Consider the following 20,406-nt stretch of genomic DNA (forward strand, 5'->3'; position numbering starts at 1 on the left):
TTTAGCAAGGCGTCAGGATACAAGGCAATTGGGAAAAATACCTTATTTCTATATAATGGTATTAAATAGACAATTGTATTTTAAAATAATACCACTTACATCCAATAGCTACAGTTCAAGGACTCTGAAAACTACGAAACATTGACAGTTTAAAGAACATGTAAACAAGTGAAAGAACATATCATGCTCATGGTCTGAAGACTTCATATTGTCACTTTTTCTGAAATGTGTCTATCAGTTTGGTTTGTTTATTTGCTTGATTTTGTGGGAACCAGCAAGATGATTCTAAACTTTACATGGAAATTCAAAAAGCCAGAAAGAGTAGTCAAGGCAATCCCCAGAACAGCAAAGTAGAAGAATTTTGCTAGGTAGACTTATTATAAAGCTATTGTAATCATGAAGCATGATATCCAATAACAAAATAACAAAAAATAAGAGAATCCAGAATTAGATCATGTAATGAGCATATAATTAATGAAGAGATAGCTTTGCAGAGTAATGGGCGAAGGTACAGCCTTTTCAATATCTTCAATAGTCTTGAGAAAAACAGGTTTCTTAAGGCCCAAAAGCACTACCAAAAAGGAAAAGATGAATGTATTTCACTACATTAAAGATCAAGAACATCTATTCATCCAAAGATACCGTTAACATAGTGAAAATACTAGCCATAGAGTGGGAGAATACATTTGCAATATATAACTGATAAAAGGCTAATAATGTCAAGAAATACAATGAATGCCTATAAATCAACACAACAAAGGCCACTCAAAAACAGACACATAACTAAAGAGGATACCCAAACGGCCAATAAATACATGAAAAGTTGTGCAGCAAGGAAATACACATTAAAAAACTATGACTACCACTATATATTCAACAGATGCACTAAAATTAAAAAGAAGGACCACAGAAAGTGCTGACAAAGATTTGTGGAGCCAAACTCACACATTATTGGGGAAAGTATAAATTGATACAAGCACTTTAGAAAACTCGTATTATCTACTAAAGTTCAGTTACACATGACTCAGGAATGCCACTCCTAATTATATACCTAACAGAAATGTTTATATATGTGCACCAAACTCCACTTACAAGAATGTTCATAACAGAGTATCATAATAATCCCAATGTGGGGGGGAAATCAAGAGAATAAATTGAAACAACAGTGAAAATAAATGAAATACTACTACATGAAACATGACTGAATCTCACAAAAACAATATTGAGAAAAAGCAGCCAGATACAAAAAAAATACATACTGTATGAATCCATTCATATGAAGTTTGGGGAAAAAGCAAAACTAATCTCTGGAGTTAAGACAATGGTTACTCATGGGGAGAGGGGGTGTTAGTGACTGGGAGAAGGCACATGGTGGGCTTCTGGGATATTAGTAGATCCTATTTCCTGATCTGGGTGGGTGGTCATTACACAGGGTCCACTCTGAAAATTCGTCTAGATATATACTCATGATTTGTGTACTTCACTGTATGTTATTCTTCAATTTAAAAATTTTTAAAAATCTTGATGATACAAGCAAATGAGTCTTTGGTAAACAACCAACCAATAAATAAAAACAATAAAGGCGAGAAACTCCAAAAAGAATAAAAAGCTGTAAGAGTGTCAAGGATTGAAAAGAAAGAAATATTAGCAATCATGGTGCTAGAAGAATAGATTATTCATTCCTTATTATTAGGAATTTCCTCTTTTGAATGATTCATTCAACTTGTGAACAAAATATGGAAGATGTAGTTACAGTTGCAGGATGGATTATAAACATTAACAACTGTGGCAATGTAAAAAAAATATGTACGTAAAAGAGGAAAGTTGGAAGAAAGAGAAGGAATGGCTAAAGGAGAGTCAAGGTATTGACTTAAATACAACAAAAAACTAAGATATGAGATTAAATATGGAATCAACAGATGTGCTTCAAGATAATTCAGGAGTGAAGGAAGTGGGTAGACAAAACAACACTGGCCATGTATTGATAATTGTTTTATCTGGTTAATGGATACAGGGGCTTTGTTATACTACTCTGTTTACTTTTTTTTTTTTTTAAGATTTTATTTATTTATTCGACAGAGATAGAGACAGCCAGCGAGAGAGGGAACACAAGCAGGGGGAGTGGGAGAGGAAGAAGCAGGCTCATAGCGGAGGAGCCTGATGTGGGGCTTGATCCCACAACCCCGGGATCACACCCTGAGCCGAAGGCAGACGCTTAACCACTGTGCCACCCAGGCGCCCTATACTACTCTGTTTACTTTTAATTAAGTTGGAAATTTTCCAAAATGAAAAGTTTTTTTTTTTTTTTAAAGGTAACCAAGAGTAAAACATAATGCACCTATCAAACGAAAGAGAAGGGAAAAGGGGGAGGTACTGTGAACTAAATCTTTATGGCCTAAAATATATAAAGTTGGAAAACTGAAAAACAGAGGTATAAATATTATAGGCACAACTAGAAAAGATGAAGAAGAGTTGTCTCTCAGAAGTCAGTGGGAGTGGAAGGTGTAAGGCATGATAAATCTTTTTACTACAAGCTTTTTTCAAAAAAATATCATATTAGGGGCGCCTGGGTGGCATAGCGGTTAAGCGTCTGCCTTCGGCTCAGGGCGTGATCCTGGCGATCTGGGATCGAGCCCCACATCAGGCTCTTCTGCTGTGAGCCTGCTTCTTCCTCTCCCACTCCCCCTGCTTGTGTTCCCTCTCTCGCTGGCTGTCTCTATCTCTGTCAAATAAATAAATAAAATCTTTAAAAAAAAAAAATCATATTAATTAGACATTTTAATTAAAAATTTAAAAGCGGACAAAATGTTTAATAGAAAAAATAGTAGTTAAGATGCTTAATCATTTATACTTTAAATAAACAATTAGCCCATAAAATGGAAGGAGTTAGAATATATCTTAACAATACTACCAAGTATTCTAAATTTCATTCTTAATTATATTGTTCAGGTTATGCTATCTCAAGATGAAATAAGTTATCCCTGTATGCTATTAAATTTGATTTTCTCTGGTTAAAAAAAAAAAGGCAGTTATCTCACCAGATTTAATTTAAATGAAATTAATAATGATTAGATTAAATCAGAATAAAACTGTTAGCTTTCTCGTAGAACATCAATACCCAGCTAATGAGACAAGAATTGCCATTTGACAAATTTCAACTGGACTTGCTTTATGTATTCAAGTTTTGCTGCTTATAACTAGCAAGGGACTGTCCATTGCAACTGCCTAGAGCTGACATCCTTGTGTATAATACACACACATGCAACTTTTCTAACAATTGTAACATAGGAAGTTAGAGACATGAGAATGGCGGGGGGGGGGGGGGGGGGGGGGGGAGAAAAACATAGGATCCATTAACTGAGTTTGACTTAAAATGTACTCATAATTTGATTTAAGTTTTTATTTCGGAATAAGTTTTCATTATTTAAAATTGAGTATCTGTCCTACTAGTAATAACTTGTATGTATTTATGAGTTAAATCCTCATCTTTAATGAGAGCAAGAACCAATTAGCAGCCAAGTACTGATTCTAACAAATATTTTTGGTATTTTAAAAATATTTCTCTTCACAAACTAATTCTTTCTATAAGGGTGACTCTATAAACATTCAATTATTTTATGTTTTTTTTAAAGATTTTATTTATTTATTTGACAGAGATAGAGACAGCCAGCGAGAGAGGGAACACAAGCAGGGGGAGCGGGAGAGGAAGAAGCAGGCTCACAGCGGAGGAGCCTGATGTGGGGCTCGATCCCATAACGCCGGGATCACGCCCTGAGCCGAAGGCAGACGCTTAATGACTGCGCTACTCAGGCGCCCCTAAACATTCAATTATTTTAGTATGACTAAGGCACAGAGATAGGGTGCCTTTGGTTTTTACTCTTCACTTCCTTCATACTCAAAATGTTCCTAAGTACCATACCATACAGGTCAAGTAAAGAACTGACAAAGATTGAACTCTAGGTTTCTATTCCTCAAAGCTGCTTCAGGCAAAAAAAGCCCACGTTTCATATAACCAGCTTCTTGTATGAACAAGAAAGTACATTCTGTCCTTTCAGAGAAACCCCCTCACCTTCCCTTTCTTGATTCATCCAAGATCAGTATACTCTGCCCTGCTAATCGCTCTCCAAACGTCACAGATACGTATTTAAGGTCTGTATCTATTTGACTCACACTAAAAGACTCACACACGTCTTTTTTGAATATTTTATGCTGCATCTCTGTATCTTCTACATAATTTCTACGTCTGATAACAAACCTTTTTAATAAAAACAGATCACCCAAACAGTCAACATGACCCACAAAATCACATACGTGTTTTCGTTGTTGAAAAAACTAGGTTTGCGCAATTTAAAAAAAAGTCTCAGAAGAAAATTATATGAATTAGAGAAAAGAGTCATTTGTTGTACATAGTCGTCTTCTTAAAATGCCAAAGGCATATGTTGAGTATTATGACTGATAGTGCCACAGCAAAACAGGGTTAACTAACTTATTTGGGAAGAACATAAATGGTTTTAAACTTAAAGAGTCACCAGAAGAAGTCTTTAAATGATACTCTGTCGATGAACACTGGTTCCTACCAGCATCATTCTTACCTGTCTGTGCGTGGTCTGCATGCATGGATGACTGGTCCATGGGCATCATTGGTTCCTACAAACATTTCCAAAGACACAGTAACTCAGTGGGTTCTTTCTAAATCCCAACACCACTATGAATTCAGAAACATTATTTCAATGAGACACGGCATGTTACAATTTAAACGTCAAAGAATAGAACTTAAGTGAAAACTGCATTACTATATTTAATTATATGAAATTTATATTTAATTATAAGAAATTATGCAATACTCCTGTGAATGAGGTAACATTAGTCACATTTTACAGACAACAGACGAAACAGAAAAGTAATTTCAGTAATTTCTTGAAGTTAGAAATCAAATTAAACTTCTATCTACTTTGTTTCTCTTCTACACTATTCTTCCTTTGAGCACCATACACTCACTTGACATCTTCGACAAAGGGAGTCCCTGGTCCATAAGTTCCTTTGCTGAGACCAGAGATGAACTTCAAGATGGTCTGTGAGCCTAAAATTTTGTGGGTTTTCTATTTTTCTGAAGATTCTCAAAGGTGCCAGAGACCCAAATAAGGAAAAGAAATACCTTCTACAAACTCACTTAACCAACTCACTGCCAATAACCTCAGGAAAAATGTTAATTCAAACCAAAATGCTACTAATGCATTAAACTTGAACCCAGGTTTAATGAATACCAACAAGAAAGGGAAAAGTTGGGAAGGAGCATTAGTTAAAATTATTTTTTAAGATTTTATTTTTAAGTAATGTCTACACCCAACATGGGGCTCAAACTCACAGCTCCGAGATGAAGAGTCGCAGGCTCTACAGACCGCGCCAGCCAGGCGCCCCTACACAGGTATAATTTTAAGGCTGTCTTAAAGATAGGCCCCTGGATTTTACAATGCATTTAGTGATTATCAATATAGTCACTAATCCAATCCCTCTTTCCTTCCACATTTATAAATTTACACAGGTCATTCCAACACCTAAGAATACTCAAGAATAGGGGCACCTCGGTGGCTCAGTTCTTAAGCATCTGCCTTTGGCCCAGGTCATGATCCTATGGTCCTGGGATCGAGTCCCGCATCGGGCTCCCCGTTCGGCGGGAGGCCTGCTTCTCCCTCTCTCACTCCCTCTCCCACTCCCTCTGCTTGTGTTCCCTCTCTCGCTGTCTCTCTCTCTATCAAATAAATAAATAAAATCTTAAAAAAAAAATACTCAAGAATATCAACAGTAACCTAAATAAATTATGTTCACAATTTTTGGCCATGTTTTTTTCCTTAAGATGGGATTTTCACCTTCCTAACGACAAACTCACTCCTGAGCTTACATGAACTAGCTAAATAATTGTAATAGAGCCACCAATAATAACCTCATTCACAATGTCCAAAGAAGATACTATGAATAAACATGGTATACTCATTCTAGAAGACAATTTAGAAAGATGCACCCAGATCTTTTTTTTTTTTTTTTTAAGGTGGGATAGGGAGGGACAGAGGGAGAGGCAGAGAGGGAATCCTAAGCAGCCTCCATACCCAGAGCTCAATGTGGGGCTGGATCTCACAACCCTGAGATCATGACCTGAGGCAAAATCAAGAGTCAGATGCTTAACTGACTGAGCCACCCAAGGGCCCCGGTATCCAGATCTTTTTAAAAATGCATAACCTTTAAGCCAATAATTTACTTCTGGATCCTTAAGGAAATAATAAGATTTACCTACCAGAAAGTTCATTATAATTTTCTTTACAGGAAAATGTAGAAAACAACTCAAATGTACAATCATGGGGAACAGGTTAAGTAAATCATGACATAGACATATAACAAAATATGCTAAAACTGATGAAGAGATGGATAGACAGATATGGAAAAGTGACCAAAAAATATAGTTAAGTGAAAAAACAGGTTAGAAAACAGTATATGTATGAGCTCACTTTTGTTAAAAAGTATGTAACAGAATGAGACTCAATCAAACATTACGTACATTCTGATAAGCACTCCCCCTTCTATGAAGCAATCTCAAAAACAATCTACAAAAACCAAAAATGAAAAGCTGGAATCTAACTAAACTTCTAGATCCAACTATAATACACAGAAAATAAAGAGGACAGGGGAACATTTTAAACACAGAGAAGCAAAGAGAAAAATACCGAAACACTTCAAATGACAACCTAAATTCTTCTACACTTAAAATTTAAGAGGGGGAAAGAGAGAGAGAGAGAGGGAAGAGTCAGTTAAAAACTATCCAGGACACACATCAGGCAGCTGCAAATACGGGCTTCGTTTACATCCTGATTCAGAGTGAAAGCTTTAAAAACAGTATTTTCACGTTTATGAGGCAACTGAAGTTTTGAATGTTGCCTAGATGAATATTTGATTAAGGAATTTGCATTTTAGGTTTTAAAGAGTCCTTAGCTTTTGGATTTCTTTCAAAATAATACAGGATGCGAGCAGGTTACATGGGTAGGGGTGTAGCTGAAATAAAACTGGTCAAGAGCTGGTACCCTACTGAAGCTGGGTGACTGGTATAAGTTCATTATACTGCTACAGTTAATCTTAAAAATACTTAAAATTTTCCACATAGAAATTTTCCATTTAACATTTTTCATTTATGCATATAAATTTGCAAAGAAAAAGTTCTGGAAGGATATACACCAGAAGACAATTACCTTTAGACAGTAGATCTCATGGGGGATTTTTATGTAATTTTCATTTATCTTTATTCTCTATTTTTTCTATAATGAACATGTTGTAATTGTATATTTAAAACAGAAAGTGAAAATAAAAATTTTAAATTCAAGAACTCCCCAGGAATCACACACTTTAAAGAGCAAACAGGAAGCCTCTGACTCTTCTTCCCTGATCTCTGTTTATTGTAGGTGCTAAAACAATGCGAGCAAGAAACTAATCAGTTTATCCTAAGAGAGAAAAGTCTTTTAAATAGTTCTCCCGACCTCTTCCTAATTTAGACCAGATGATTTTGTAGCAGATTAAATCAAGAAGTTAACCGTATACTATAAACAAATTTATAATAACAATTCCAAAATTCACAATATACCAACTGGATTGTAAAGTTACATTCTGTAACAACTGCGATTCCTTACCACCTCTGTGTTTTAGCTCTCTGTCCTAGTAGTGTTACTGAAAATGTTCTATTAAAAAAAGACAACGGAGTCTTACCGGTGGCATAGAATGCCGCCCACATTCAATTGTGACAAGTTTGTGGCACTTCTTATGAACCAGGAGCTTGCAGTTGATGCACTTATATCCCTGACGTCCAAGTCCCCATATTCGGTCAGTACAGATGGCACAGTGGGCACGCTGGAAAGGGTAATTCAACAGTATTTTATTAACAAATGAAAAGTCATAATCATTTGCCAACACTTTGCTGATAAAATTGTGAAAATAAGGCGCGCCTGGGTGGCTCAGTTAGTTAAGTGTCTGACTCGTGATCTTGGCTCAGGGCATGATCTCAGGGTTGTGGGAATCAAGCCCTGCATTGGGCTCCACACTGGGTGTGGAGCCTGCTTGGGATTCTCTCTTCCTCTGCCTCTGCCCTCCCCATGCACCCCCCCCAACCTGCTCTCTCTCTCAAAAAAAAAGAAAAAAAAAAAAGTGAAAACAAGTGGCTTTCTTCTCTAACTCAATTCCCTTTATCATACATAACTTTCCCAAAGCTATGATGGTCACAAGAGTGAAATTTGCCACCATATTGTTTTCTGTTATATGTTCAAGAATTTTTGGTCTTCCCATAAATTCGGAGTACTGAAAATAGTAAAAGTGAATTAAACTTGAAAAACATACAGCAGAAAAAGCTATGCAAGGACTCCCAAGCAAATATAAACCTTCCAGATCATTCAGAGGTCAAACCAAAGCCCTGCTCTCTCAAAAAACAATACCTAAAGTGATTTGTTCATTTCAAAGCTTTTTAAATATCAGTGCTACTGGGAAAAGGATTTTGGGAACCTCCGGTCGTAGCTTTTATTTACATGAATGAATTCAGAACATGAAACTAGTTTTACAATGGAAATGGGGTCCACATATTTGTAGTTACCGAGAGTGGTTAAAAACATGGACTTCTGGAAACAGACTTCTTTCAAACCTTGGCTCTGCTACTTCCTAGCTGTGTCACCTTGGGCAAGTAAACCGCCCCACACCTCAGCTTTTTTATCTATAAAACAGAAATAGATAGTACCTATCTCACAAGGTTGTTGTAAAGATTAAATGGGTCAATATCTGTCAAGCATTTGGAAAAGGATCTGGTACGTAGTAAAAGCTAGATAAGTGGTCTGCAATTATTATTTTTGCAACAGTGAAAGTTAAAATTACATTAAATGGTTTGGAAAATAAACTGCTTATTTTCCGGTTGTCTGGAATTACAGTAAAAAAGCCAACTTTCTTTTAGCTAAGGTAACTATATAATTTAATCAGGGGTGTTTTTAAGAGTGAAAGGAGATGCTATTAAAAATTACCTCAAGATAACAGGGATACTGCCCCAGGGAAACTGGGAATGTTGTCACCCTACTTACTCCTTTAAAAGGGAAAACAAGGGGTGACTGGGTGGCTCAGTCATTAAGCATCTGCCTTCAGCTCTCAGGTCATGATCTCAGGGTTCTGGGATCAAGCCCCGCATCAGGCTCCCTGCTCAGGGGGGACCTGCTTCTCCCCCTCCTTCTCCCTTTGCCTGCTGCTCCCCCTACTTGTGCTCGCTCGCTCTCTGTCAAATAAATAAATAAAATCTTAAAAAAAAAAAGAAAGAAAACCTTAATCTTTAAAAAAATAAAAGGGAAAACAAGACTACCTTTTTTTCACAGTAGTGAGAAAAAAATAGATTATCTCAAATTATTAATATTTAATGAACTAAGGTTTACCCTGTTGAAACGCTTAGCTTGAAAAGTGTGGCCATTTGCACAATAAAGCTTTCTCCAGCGGCGTGCGCCTCTGCGGTAGATGGATTCTAAAGAGAGATAAAAGGTTAAAAAAAGAAAAAGAGCAAGTGTGAATAAAAGCCTTTTTATAATTAAGTCTGTGATTTTTTCATGATATCCACTTCAAGAAAAAAAATATTCTTTTTTTTTTTTTTAAGATTTATTTATTTATTCGACAGTGAGAGAGACAGCCAGCGAGAGAGGGAACACAAGCAGGGGGAGTGGGAGAGGAAGAAGCAGGCTCCCAGCGGAGGAGCCCGATGTGGGGCTCGATCCCATAACGCCGGGATCACGCCCTGAGCCGAAGGCAGACGCCCAACCGCTGTGCCACCCAGGCACCCCAAGAAAAAAAATGTTCTGATAAAAACCTGAAAGTGAAAAAATAAAACAGATTTATCAAGGGACTAGATGAGAACAAAGCCCATGGAGTAAAAATCTATGAAAAGTTACTATTCAGGCTTTTCTGTCTTTTAATTTTCCCCCCAACCTTCAGGCGCCTGAGTAGCTCAGTCGGTTAAGCATCTGCCTTCGGCTGAGGTCATGATCCCGGGGTCCTGGGATCAAGTCCCATATCAGGCTCCCTGCTCAGCGGGGAGTCCGCTTCTCCCTCGGCCCCCCTTCCCCACCCAACGCTCTTGCTCACTCTCCTGCTCGCTCTCTCACAAAATAAATAAAAGCTTAAAAAAAAACTTTTCCCCCAACCTTTAACTTTGAAAAATTTTAAGTCCCCAGAAAAGTTTAAAGAACAGAATAGACAGCTGCCTCCCTCACGGAGACTTACCAATATCTAACATTATGCCGCCTTTGCTCTCCTCTCTGCAGATGCCTTTTTGGTCTGCATCATTTATAAGTTGCAGACATAACACTTAACCCTTAAACACCTAAATATCCACTCACTGCCATAGATTAAGGGTGTTTCCCCTAATTCTACTTAACCCTAATACCATTACCATGTCTTAGAAAATCAACATTAATTCAATATCACCTAAGAGACAGCTCATATGCAAATTGCCCTATTTGCCCTTAAAGTACCTTTGATAGCTTTCTTTTTCTCTGCAGGATCCGATCAAGATCCAAGCATTGCCCTTCGTTACTATACCTTTTTTGTCTCTTGAATGTATGCAGAAACAGTCATGCTGCCATATTGGCTGTTGTTTATTCTTTGTGATGTTGTTGTTTTTTTTTTTTAAAGAATCCGGGCAGCTGTCTTATATCCTACATTCTGGATTTGCCTATTTCCTCATTCGAATCAGTATCAAATACTTTTGGCAAAAATAATATATAGGTGATATGTATTGCTTATTGTGTCACATCAAGAGATACGCAAAAGTCAGACTGCTGACTCCCACTACTGGTGTTCAATCACTCTGTTAAAGGCAGTGACTACTTGTTCTCGTCATTGCAAGGGTACATTTTACTTTTCACAGAGGCTCTAAAAAGGACACTTTGCAACCACAAGAATATTATCTTCCCCATTAATCTCTCTCTCTCTCTCTCTTTTTTAGGGGGGAGAGGGGGACAGGGAGAGGGAGAGAATCTTAAGCAGGCTAGTACCCAGCACTAAGCCAAGGTGGGGCTAATCTCATAACCCTGAGATCAAGACCTGAGCCAAATCAAGAGTCGGAGGCTTAATCAAATGAGCCACCCAGGTGCCCCTCCCCATTAATCTTTAATCCAATGGTTTTTATATTAATACTTTTTCTAAACAAACTAAGAGGTTCCCTAAGACCAAATCTAGTTGACCTATGTAATTTTGGTTAAGACAATCATGATTATACATATTGTCTATTAGTCATTCATATTAATATTCCGCAGTGATAGCTAATACTGTAGAAAGATTCCATTAGGTTTCTAAACTCATATTTTAAAGCAGATGTAGCACTGGGTTTACCATTTAAAATTAAGATAGAAAAAACAAGTTGAAATGCTCTGAATTAGAAATCTTAAGATAGCATAATAGGGAACTTTAAATACAGATGCTTTTATTCTTATTTACTTATTCTGTCAGGAGTAACCAAAGCAGAAAGTTTCTGTTAACCATATTTGAACCTAGGGGTGCCTGGGTGGCTCAGTCTTTGATCCATCCATCATTGGAACTATGGCAAAATATTCTTAGCTGAATCCAGACCTAAATTTTTCGATATTGCTTCAGGGTTCTACCTACTCCCTTAAATTTCCCCATCTTCCTATACAGTACATGGCCCCCATTCAATTCTATATAAATACTCATAGCTCTTTAATTTTTCCTTTTCACCAAGTTGCAGGAAGAGTCACAGAACTGGGGATGCCTGGGTGGCTCAGTCAATTAAGCGTCTACCTTCGGCTCAGGTCATGACCCCAGGATCCTGGGACTGAGCCCCACATCAGGCTCCCTGCTCAGCGGGGAGCCTGTTTCTTCCTCTCCCTCTCCCCCTCCCCCCTGCTTGTGCTCTCTTGCTCTTTCTCTCTCTCTCTCAAACAAACAAAAAAAGAGTCCCAGGACTAAAAGTTTAGAACTATTTCATTTATTTCAAAGGAAAACACTTATCACTATTCTTTCTAAAGCCATGGATATGTACAGAAACCACAAATGAAAATGAGTAATATCCACAACTAATAAGTTATACTGTCTATCAAAAGCAATAACTGATGATCATAAATAAGTTTACGTATTTAAGCTCCATCAGACCAGTTGTTTGACTCTTCAGTTCTCACTAATGGTAACCATCAGCCTCGACATCCAAAAGAAAATCCCTAACTATTTCTAATTACACATACTCAAGTATTTAGAGAGGAAGCATCATGTTACTTTCAAATGATACACTAAAAAAATTTTAAAAACAAGCATGTTTCTTACGTACATACATGTATGCCTATGTGTGAACACATACAGATGCAGAAATAAAGCAAACACAGAAAAAGTCAATAATTGGTCAATGAAGGCAAAGGGTATCTTTGTGTCCTTGTTTTCAATGTTGTTTCAACTTTGTAAGTTTGAAAATTTCCCAAATTAAAAGCCAGGAAGGAACATGACTGAAAGTGCACTTAATTCTCCTTTCAAATGCACAACACTTAAGTCAGTAACTTGCAGCTAAGAACTGCCCGATTTTCATGTGGCAAAAGTAGAGAGTTTAGGCAGTTGCTAAGATAGTCTAAATTAGGCTGAAGAATGGAAAAGAAACCAAATGGACTAAAAGTTCTATTTCTGATTTCCTTTCACTTGTACAATTGTGCCCTAAACAACTCTGCACTCAAAGATATGAAGTATATACACACTCACTGTCTTCTCCTGGACACGGCATTCCAGGACGTTCTGGTACACAAGGGAAGACTAAAAGAAAAGAAACTAAAATTAATATAGCAAATTTAAAACATACACATTATAGAATTTTAAATTCTACATCAAAAAATTGACCCAAATTTCAACCTGACCCTCTCTTGACACAAGATACTTAGCATATGGCCAGTAATATTTTTTCAAAGGACTCATTTATCAAGGCTATATGAAAGAAGTTTTCATGAAAGTAAACGGCCAAAAACAAACGCATTAGAAGCTCAAATTATTCATGCTAGTTCCTATTATGTTACTAATTGATTTTTTTGTCCTTAGAGAAATCCTTAACTATTTCCTTAAATCTTTGTTGTACTGTCAAGTTTGCTACAATGAAGAATTAAAACTGAATTACAAAAAGTATACAAATATGAACATAAACCATTACAGTTCTTAAAAGATGTATACTGAATTTTGGAAAAAAATTACACCACTAAGAGTACCCAACTCCAAAAAATGTAAGTTTTATCTTAGGAACTATAAATTTATAAACATGCTAATTCAGGGCATTTTTATAAACACAGTATATTTATGAACTAGCCAACTATTTGTAGTTGGTGACGTAAAAAAGGACATGGCTTAAAAAAACACAAAGTATGGGAAGCATAGTTCCTCATATATTCTTAAAAGTTGAAATATAAGCTAACTTCTGAAAACAGATTTGTGATATAAAAATAATGAAAACTTAAACAAACTGTTTAATACTATTGATCAATCACTTCTTTAAACATTCATTGTAGTATTATTCTAGAAAGAGGTGACTCCAAAAATGGATGACTTCTGGTCTGCTAGAACCTCAATAAATTAGATAATGGATCCGTTAGGAGCACTATGTCAAACTCAGAAGGTAGAAAAATATTAAGCTACTGAGTTTTAAAAAACACACTGTAAAGAAAAGTACAAGGGAATAATAACAAGGTGTTGACTCGGTATACTTACGGGCGATTTCTATTTGTTCAAGTTTTAAAGAGTTCCCTAGGTCTCCTAAAAATGTTACATGAAATATTGCCAATGAATTGCAAAGAAATGGGATATATAAGCAGGGTTTTACTTGACATAAAAAATTTGAGGGGTAGCATAGTAAAAGAACAGACTTGGAAGCAGAATACCCAGATTGTATACCCAGGCCTACAACGCACCATTACATGATGGATGAGTTTCGTCTCTTCTTCTACACCACTATCCAGCTTGTGGGCTTGCTGATGTTTCACACACTAATCTCTATAACTATGTAAATAGTTCACTGTTAACCCTCAAATAAAAGAACGGACATTTCTGATACCTTCTCTTTGGAGATCATTATTTGCATACATTACAAAGCTGCAAGGGAATGGCTTAGGAGAATTCTACTAGGCACTCAATTTTAAATTCTCTCCTAAACTCGGCTGTGAAACACTTGAGAGATGATCAGTTTAATATCCACAAAGGCATACTCAAATAACAAATTTCCTAAGATGGTAAGAAAATTGATTTTATTTTCTCTAGCATTTGATAAACTACTGAATATGAACAATTACATAGCAATGAGGGACAGAGTTTAAGAAAATGACATCGGGATCATGTTTTTTAAAATGATCAAGAATATAGGGTTATTTAAAAAAAAAAAATTATAGCTCTAGAAGAATAAGAAACGACTACTCCTTTACCGTGAATCAAGAGCTCAGAATCCTTGTTTAGCTCATAAAGTCTAAAGGCTTCTTCTAACTCCAACTGAGATGATACTGTACACGGGTCTCCTAAAAAATATAAAAAGTAAAGCAAAGCTCACTTTTTAAATCCTCTAAAATGTACTGTTTAATAAGCAATTTCCATTACATAAAATCTTGAGCAAAAATAATTTCTGTTATATAAAATCTTGAGAAAAACAATTATATATATATGTATTTATATTATATATACATATATATATATACACATATATATATATGTATACATACACACAGAAGTATATGACAAGGACAAATTTTAGATATTTATTTAGACAATTCTATTTTCTAAAGTAGGTAACATAACTTCCATTTCTATTTCTACAGAATATTACATGAGGCTCATCAACACCAAATTTGATACATATAAAAACCATTTAATTCTCAGTAACATATATATTCAAAATATAGCAAATGGCATCTACCCTGACCACCTTTGGACTATTACTACAATATGACTAATGGCCAGGGACAAGCTTTTTGTTACCTACATCTTCAAAGGAGGAAGTGAAAGTGGTCTCACTGCTGTAATATGGTTGGTTAGGGGTCTCCATGTAATCATTTCGTCAAACTTTTCCTTCACCTGAGAGCCTTTCCTCACCCAAGAGGCTCACAGAAAGGAAGCCGAACTACTCAAGTACTTTGGACTGAAGAGCAGTCCTGCCTGAGCCGCTTTCGAACGTGAATGCGTCGTTTTAGTAAACTTACCCACAGAAAGGCTAAGGGAGAAGCAGCTCCCTAGCCAACCTGCCAAAGAACTGAGTCATCCCTGGCAAACAGTGAGATGGCACACCTCCCCAGATGATGGCATTCCTCAATGAAAACTCACTTTGATGGTGGCTGGGGCCTGAGCTGGGGCCTCCACACTGCAACGCTTTTGCTCATTCCTGTGGTTACACCAAATGTGACCGCACACAAGATGCCACCAGCCTTATCCAAACCTCAGTCACTCTCAGCGGACAACTATGTCTATTACTCAAGAGAGAAAAACAAAGCCATCTCCTTCCCTCTGGTCTCAAAGAAATGAGCGCCTCTGTACCTTTCTCCAACTTGGAGAGTCCCTTAACGAATCTCTTCCTTTTATCTTCTCTGGGCCTTATCCCACTAGTCCCCTTCAGGTCCATTTTCATTTTTTCTTTCCTTCCACTGGCTCTTCTCAGGGAAAGGCAGGTCTGAGCCTGCCTTTCAATAATCTCCCTCACGCTCAGCCTGCCGTGCCATTCATTCATTCAGCAGCCACATGTCTCAAGAGCAAACTCAAGACTGAAACTGAAGGGGGTCAGTGAGAAGAGGGGAAGAAAAAGGGTAGGGCCTTTGATGTTTGGCTTCATACTTTTCTTTTGTAATTTTAATCAGAGGCTTATGATCTTTTAGATTTACCAGTAATAACTTTTCTTAATATCAAGAGTGACCCCACCCTGCTTTCTCCATGTTCCTATCCTCTCAAAATTCTGCTAACAGATTTTAGTCTGTACATGCTACTAAAATGGCTATATCCAAGCTCATGAAAAGAGCCGCTAAAATCCATAGCACCTTTTCTGTCTTTACTCTGATTGACCTCTCTATGGCATCTAACAAAGCTGCCTACTATTTATAGAAACCCTACATCTAGATTTCTTTTTTTAACTTATTTTATCTAAATTCAATTACTTAACACACAGTGTATCATTAGTTTCAGATGTAGCATTCAGTGATTCATCAGTTGCATATAATACCCAGCGCTCATCACATCACGTGCCCTCCTTAATGCCCGTCACCCAGTTACCCCATCCTTCCACCAACACGCATCTAGGTTTCTAAACACCATTCTTCTGGTTTACTAACTCTCCTTTTTAACCTTTTATTTTGGAAATTTTCTTTTTCTTTTCTTTCTTTCTTTTTTTTTTTTTTTTTTAAAGTAGGCTCCACTCCCAGTGTGGAGCCCAACGTGGGACTTGAACTTATGACCCTGAGATCAAGATCCGAGCTGATATCAAGATTCAGATACTTAACCAACTGAGCCATCCAAGCGGCCCTCGTTTTGGGAATTTTCAAACACATTACCAAATCTGGCTTCCCCCTATATTTCCACTCACTTATTCCCTTCTACCATATCAGTCTGAACAAATCCCTATAACTCTAGATTAAAATTCTTAATATAATCACAATACCATTATAAACCTATAAACACTAACAAAAATTAACTATAAAATATCCAAACATAACTATATGCAAAAGAATAAAGTTGAACTTTTATCTTATACCATAAACAAAAATTAACTCAAAATGGATCAAAGACTTAAATATAAGTGCTAAAACTATAAAACCCGTGGAAGAAAACATAGGGAGAAAGCTTCATGACATTGGATTTGGCAATGACTTCTTAGATATGACACCAAAAGCACAGGAAAGAAAAAAATTGAAAATTTCTCCAAAGAAGAGATACGAATGGCCAACGAGCACATGAAAAGATGTTCACCATCACTAATCATTAACAAAATGAAAATCAATGAGATACCACCTCCTTGCGATGAAACTACACAGAGAGAGAGAGAACCAACTACGCCAGCATCCCCAGTGAGCCTCCACGTGACTCCGGACCCAGCTGCCCTCTGATAGCCACTACACGAGAGACCTCTCGTGAGACCAGCAGAGCCAGTCAACTCACAGAAGTGCGAGAGATTATAAAATAAAGTGGTGGTTTTTTTAAAGCTACTCCACTTTGAGGTGAGTTGTTACGGAACCAACACCTTACTATCATCTTTGAAGCTGAATCTTGAAATTCCGTGGATCTTTACAAGACCCAGGACAAAGGCCACCTCTTCTGAACAGCCTTACCTAAGGAGATAATATTTCACATTTTAGGAAAAGTCTAAAGATAACCTAATTTTAATAATGGCTTTATTGAGATATAATTCACATAGCATCCAACTTCCTCGTTTGAACTGTACAATGGTTTTATGTTCACAGTGCTGTCAACTATCAATACAATCAATTTTAGAACATTTTCATTACCTCCTCAAAAAAGCCCCTTGCCCACAGCGGTCACTCTCCATTTCCCCCCAACCTCTCCTCCTACTGCCAGACCTAGGCAACCACTAATCTATTTTCAGTATCTATATTTTTGCCTTTTCTGGACATTTGATATAAATGGAATCACACAATATGTGGTCTTTCATGTCTGTCTTTTTTCCCCTGAGCATGTTTTCAAGGTTCATCCATGTTGTACCATGTATCAGTACTTCAGTCTTTTTTATTAGTGAATAATAAAGCAAATATTCTTGAAGTATTTGAGTGTTTGAGTAACTTCTCATGATGATTTCCTAAAAGTAGGATTGATTAAAGTGTGCCCATGTGAGGCACATGGATGGCTCAGTTGGTTAAATGTCCTACTGTTGGTTTCGGCTCAAGTCACGATCTCGGGGTTGTGAGATCCAGCCATGCGACCGGCTCCACGCTCAGTGTAGAGTCTGCTTGGGATTCTCTCCCTATCCTTCTCTCTTCCTGTCTGCCCCTCTCCCTGCTTGTTGTGCTCTCTCTTTCTTTCTCTAAAATAAAACTTTTAAAAAAATAAAGTGCCCCCATTTAAAATTTTGACAATTATTCCAAAATTTAGAATGACAGGAACTTCAAAAGGTTATCATATACACAACAGGGTATCTTTCCTAACTACCTACAAATAATTATTAAATTTTAAATATCTTCAAATCATGTAGTGAAAATGTCTTATTTTTAAATCTTTGGTTTTTTTAATTATTAGTAATTTTTGAGCTTTTTTGGGTCATTTATGAATTAGCTATCTACATTTCTTTAAGTAGATTTTTCACTTTTTTTACTTATTTTATATTAGAGATAGCAATCCTTTGGAAAAGTTACAAATATTTTCTGTCAGTTGTAACTATTCTTATGTCTGTGATTATGATGTTTTTCAACATAAAAATTAGGAAAATTCTTCCTTCTTTACATTTCTGTTTTCAGAATTTTCCTGTTTATTTTTCCAAATGAAACTGTCAGTTTTTTAGAAGTCCTATTAGAATTTTGGGGGGGATCATGCTCTTTAGACTGATCTATAGGGAGCTCTCATTTTACACAATGCTTCTTCCTAACCCCATTCATTTAAAGTTTTGCTCATGGCATCCAGTTGTTTTTGTTTCAGTTTTCTTTTTTTTTTTTTTTTTTTTAAAGATTTTATTTATTTATTTGACAGAGATAGAGACAGCCAGCGAGAGAGGGAATACAGGCAGGGGGAGTGGGAGAGGAAGAAGCAGGCTCCCAGCAGAGGAGCCCGATGTGGGACTCGATCCCGGAACGCCGGGATCACGCCCTGAGCCGAAGGCAGACGCTTTAACGACTGCGCTACCCAGGCGCCCCTGTTTCAGTTTTCTTTAAATGGTTTCTTCACATTTCTTTAAAGTTTATCCCTAGGTTTAAAAAAAAAATTATGTTGTTACTATGGATGAGATCTTTTCTTCCGATATACTTTCTGACTGAGTATAATTTACATAAAAGGAAGACTGGTTCTCTCATAAACCCACTTTTTAACTTACTGTTATTGATATTTTAAAGATGCTAGATGAAAAACAGTGAGTCAAAATGACTCAACCAGGTTACACAGATACACCATATTTGGACCAACACTCAATACACTGATAATAAGTATTGGTGAGGATGTAGAGAAACTGGAATCAATCCTCATATGGTGCTGGTGGGAAAAGAAAATGGTGCTGCCACTTTGGCAAACAGTCTGGTAGTTCTTCCAAAGATTAAACATAGTTACCATATGACCCAGCAATTATACTCCTACGTATACATCTGAGAGCAATGAAAACATACGGCCACACAAAAAGTTGTAACTAAATGTTCATAGCGGTATTACTCATAACAGCCAAAAAATGGAAATAACCCAAATGTCCGTCAACTGAACAAGTCCTGATATGACACATCTAGATTAGGCGAATCTATAGAAACATGAAGTAGATTAGTGGTTACCTAAGTCTGAGGGCTGCGGGCGGTAAAGAGCTTACGGGGAAATAGGTAGTGAATGCTAACGAGCATGCAACTTATTTTTGGGCTGATGAAATGTTTTAAAATTGACTGCGGTGACAGCTGTGCAACTCTGTGAATATACTAGACACTCCTTTAAATAATAAATTATATCTCCATGAAGCTGTTTTAGAAAAAATGTTTACTGCAGCATTTTTATAAAAGTGAGTCTGATAGCAAAATAACATTCTAGTCCAAAAGCGAAGTCTTAGTTTGCCTCAAAGAAATAAAGTAATTCAGTCACAGACTCACTTTCTCAGTTACCCAAATTTCTCCCATTTTGCCACATTTATGAAAGTAAAAGTCGATATATTTACATATCATTTTTGACACAGGTTAAAAAAACTTCCATTTCTACAGAAGTAGATTTAAGTACAAGCCAAAAATAAAAAAGCAACATAAAAGTAATGAAAATTTCACATATCGGTGTGTAAATTATTCTTCCAGTTAGACAAACAAGCCAGTTGACTAAATTAATTCTAAATAATGAAATACTCTAAGAATTCTAGAAATAGATTGAGACTGAAATTTAATTAACACTTCATTTCCAATTTTCCAGGTAAGGAAACTGAATCCACACTGGAAAATACATGCAAACGTAGCTCGGGTTGTTTGTAAACAATGAGAAACATCGATGTCATTCCTATGTGTATACATGTATGTGTGTGTACATATCTATCATCTCTCTCTGCAGAGGCCTATTACCTATATTGTGAGGATGATGGGAACACTGGGGAGTATATATTTAAAGTGACTCATAGTATGCTTGGTTCATTACACATGGGGCTTTTATTATTGCACCTTGACTAAATGCCATGAATGGAATTTACTATTGTTGAAAGTATCATTACAACCATATTTTAAAAAATCAATC

The 20,406-nt window shown here is 36.6% G+C and overlaps 1 protein-coding gene across 1 annotated transcript in view; it reads right to left on the minus strand.

Moving 5' to 3' along the window:
* The window catches only part of PRKCI (protein kinase C iota), a 73,476-nt gene that overhangs the window by 20,281 nt on the left and 32,789 nt on the right, over window positions 1-20,406 (minus strand). Inside the window, exons 3-8 of the mRNA XM_008705387.2 lie at window positions 14,451-14,540; window positions 12,754-12,804; window positions 9,438-9,523; window positions 7,747-7,887; window positions 4,593-4,647; window positions 513-571 (exon numbers count right to left, since the gene is read on the minus strand). Of these exons, the coding sequence (XP_008703609.2) occupies window positions 513-571; window positions 4,593-4,647; window positions 7,747-7,887; window positions 9,438-9,523; window positions 12,754-12,804; window positions 14,451-14,540 (482 nt within the window). The remainder of the gene's footprint in view (window positions 1-512; window positions 572-4,592; window positions 4,648-7,746; window positions 7,888-9,437; window positions 9,524-12,753; window positions 12,805-14,450; window positions 14,541-20,406) is intronic.

Source organism: Ursus maritimus, unplaced genomic scaffold (genome assembly GCF_017311325.1).
Source record: "Ursus maritimus isolate PB19 unplaced genomic scaffold, ASM1731132v1 scaffold_4, whole genome shotgun sequence".
NCBI lineage: Eukaryota > Metazoa > Chordata > Mammalia > Carnivora > Ursidae > Ursus > Ursus maritimus.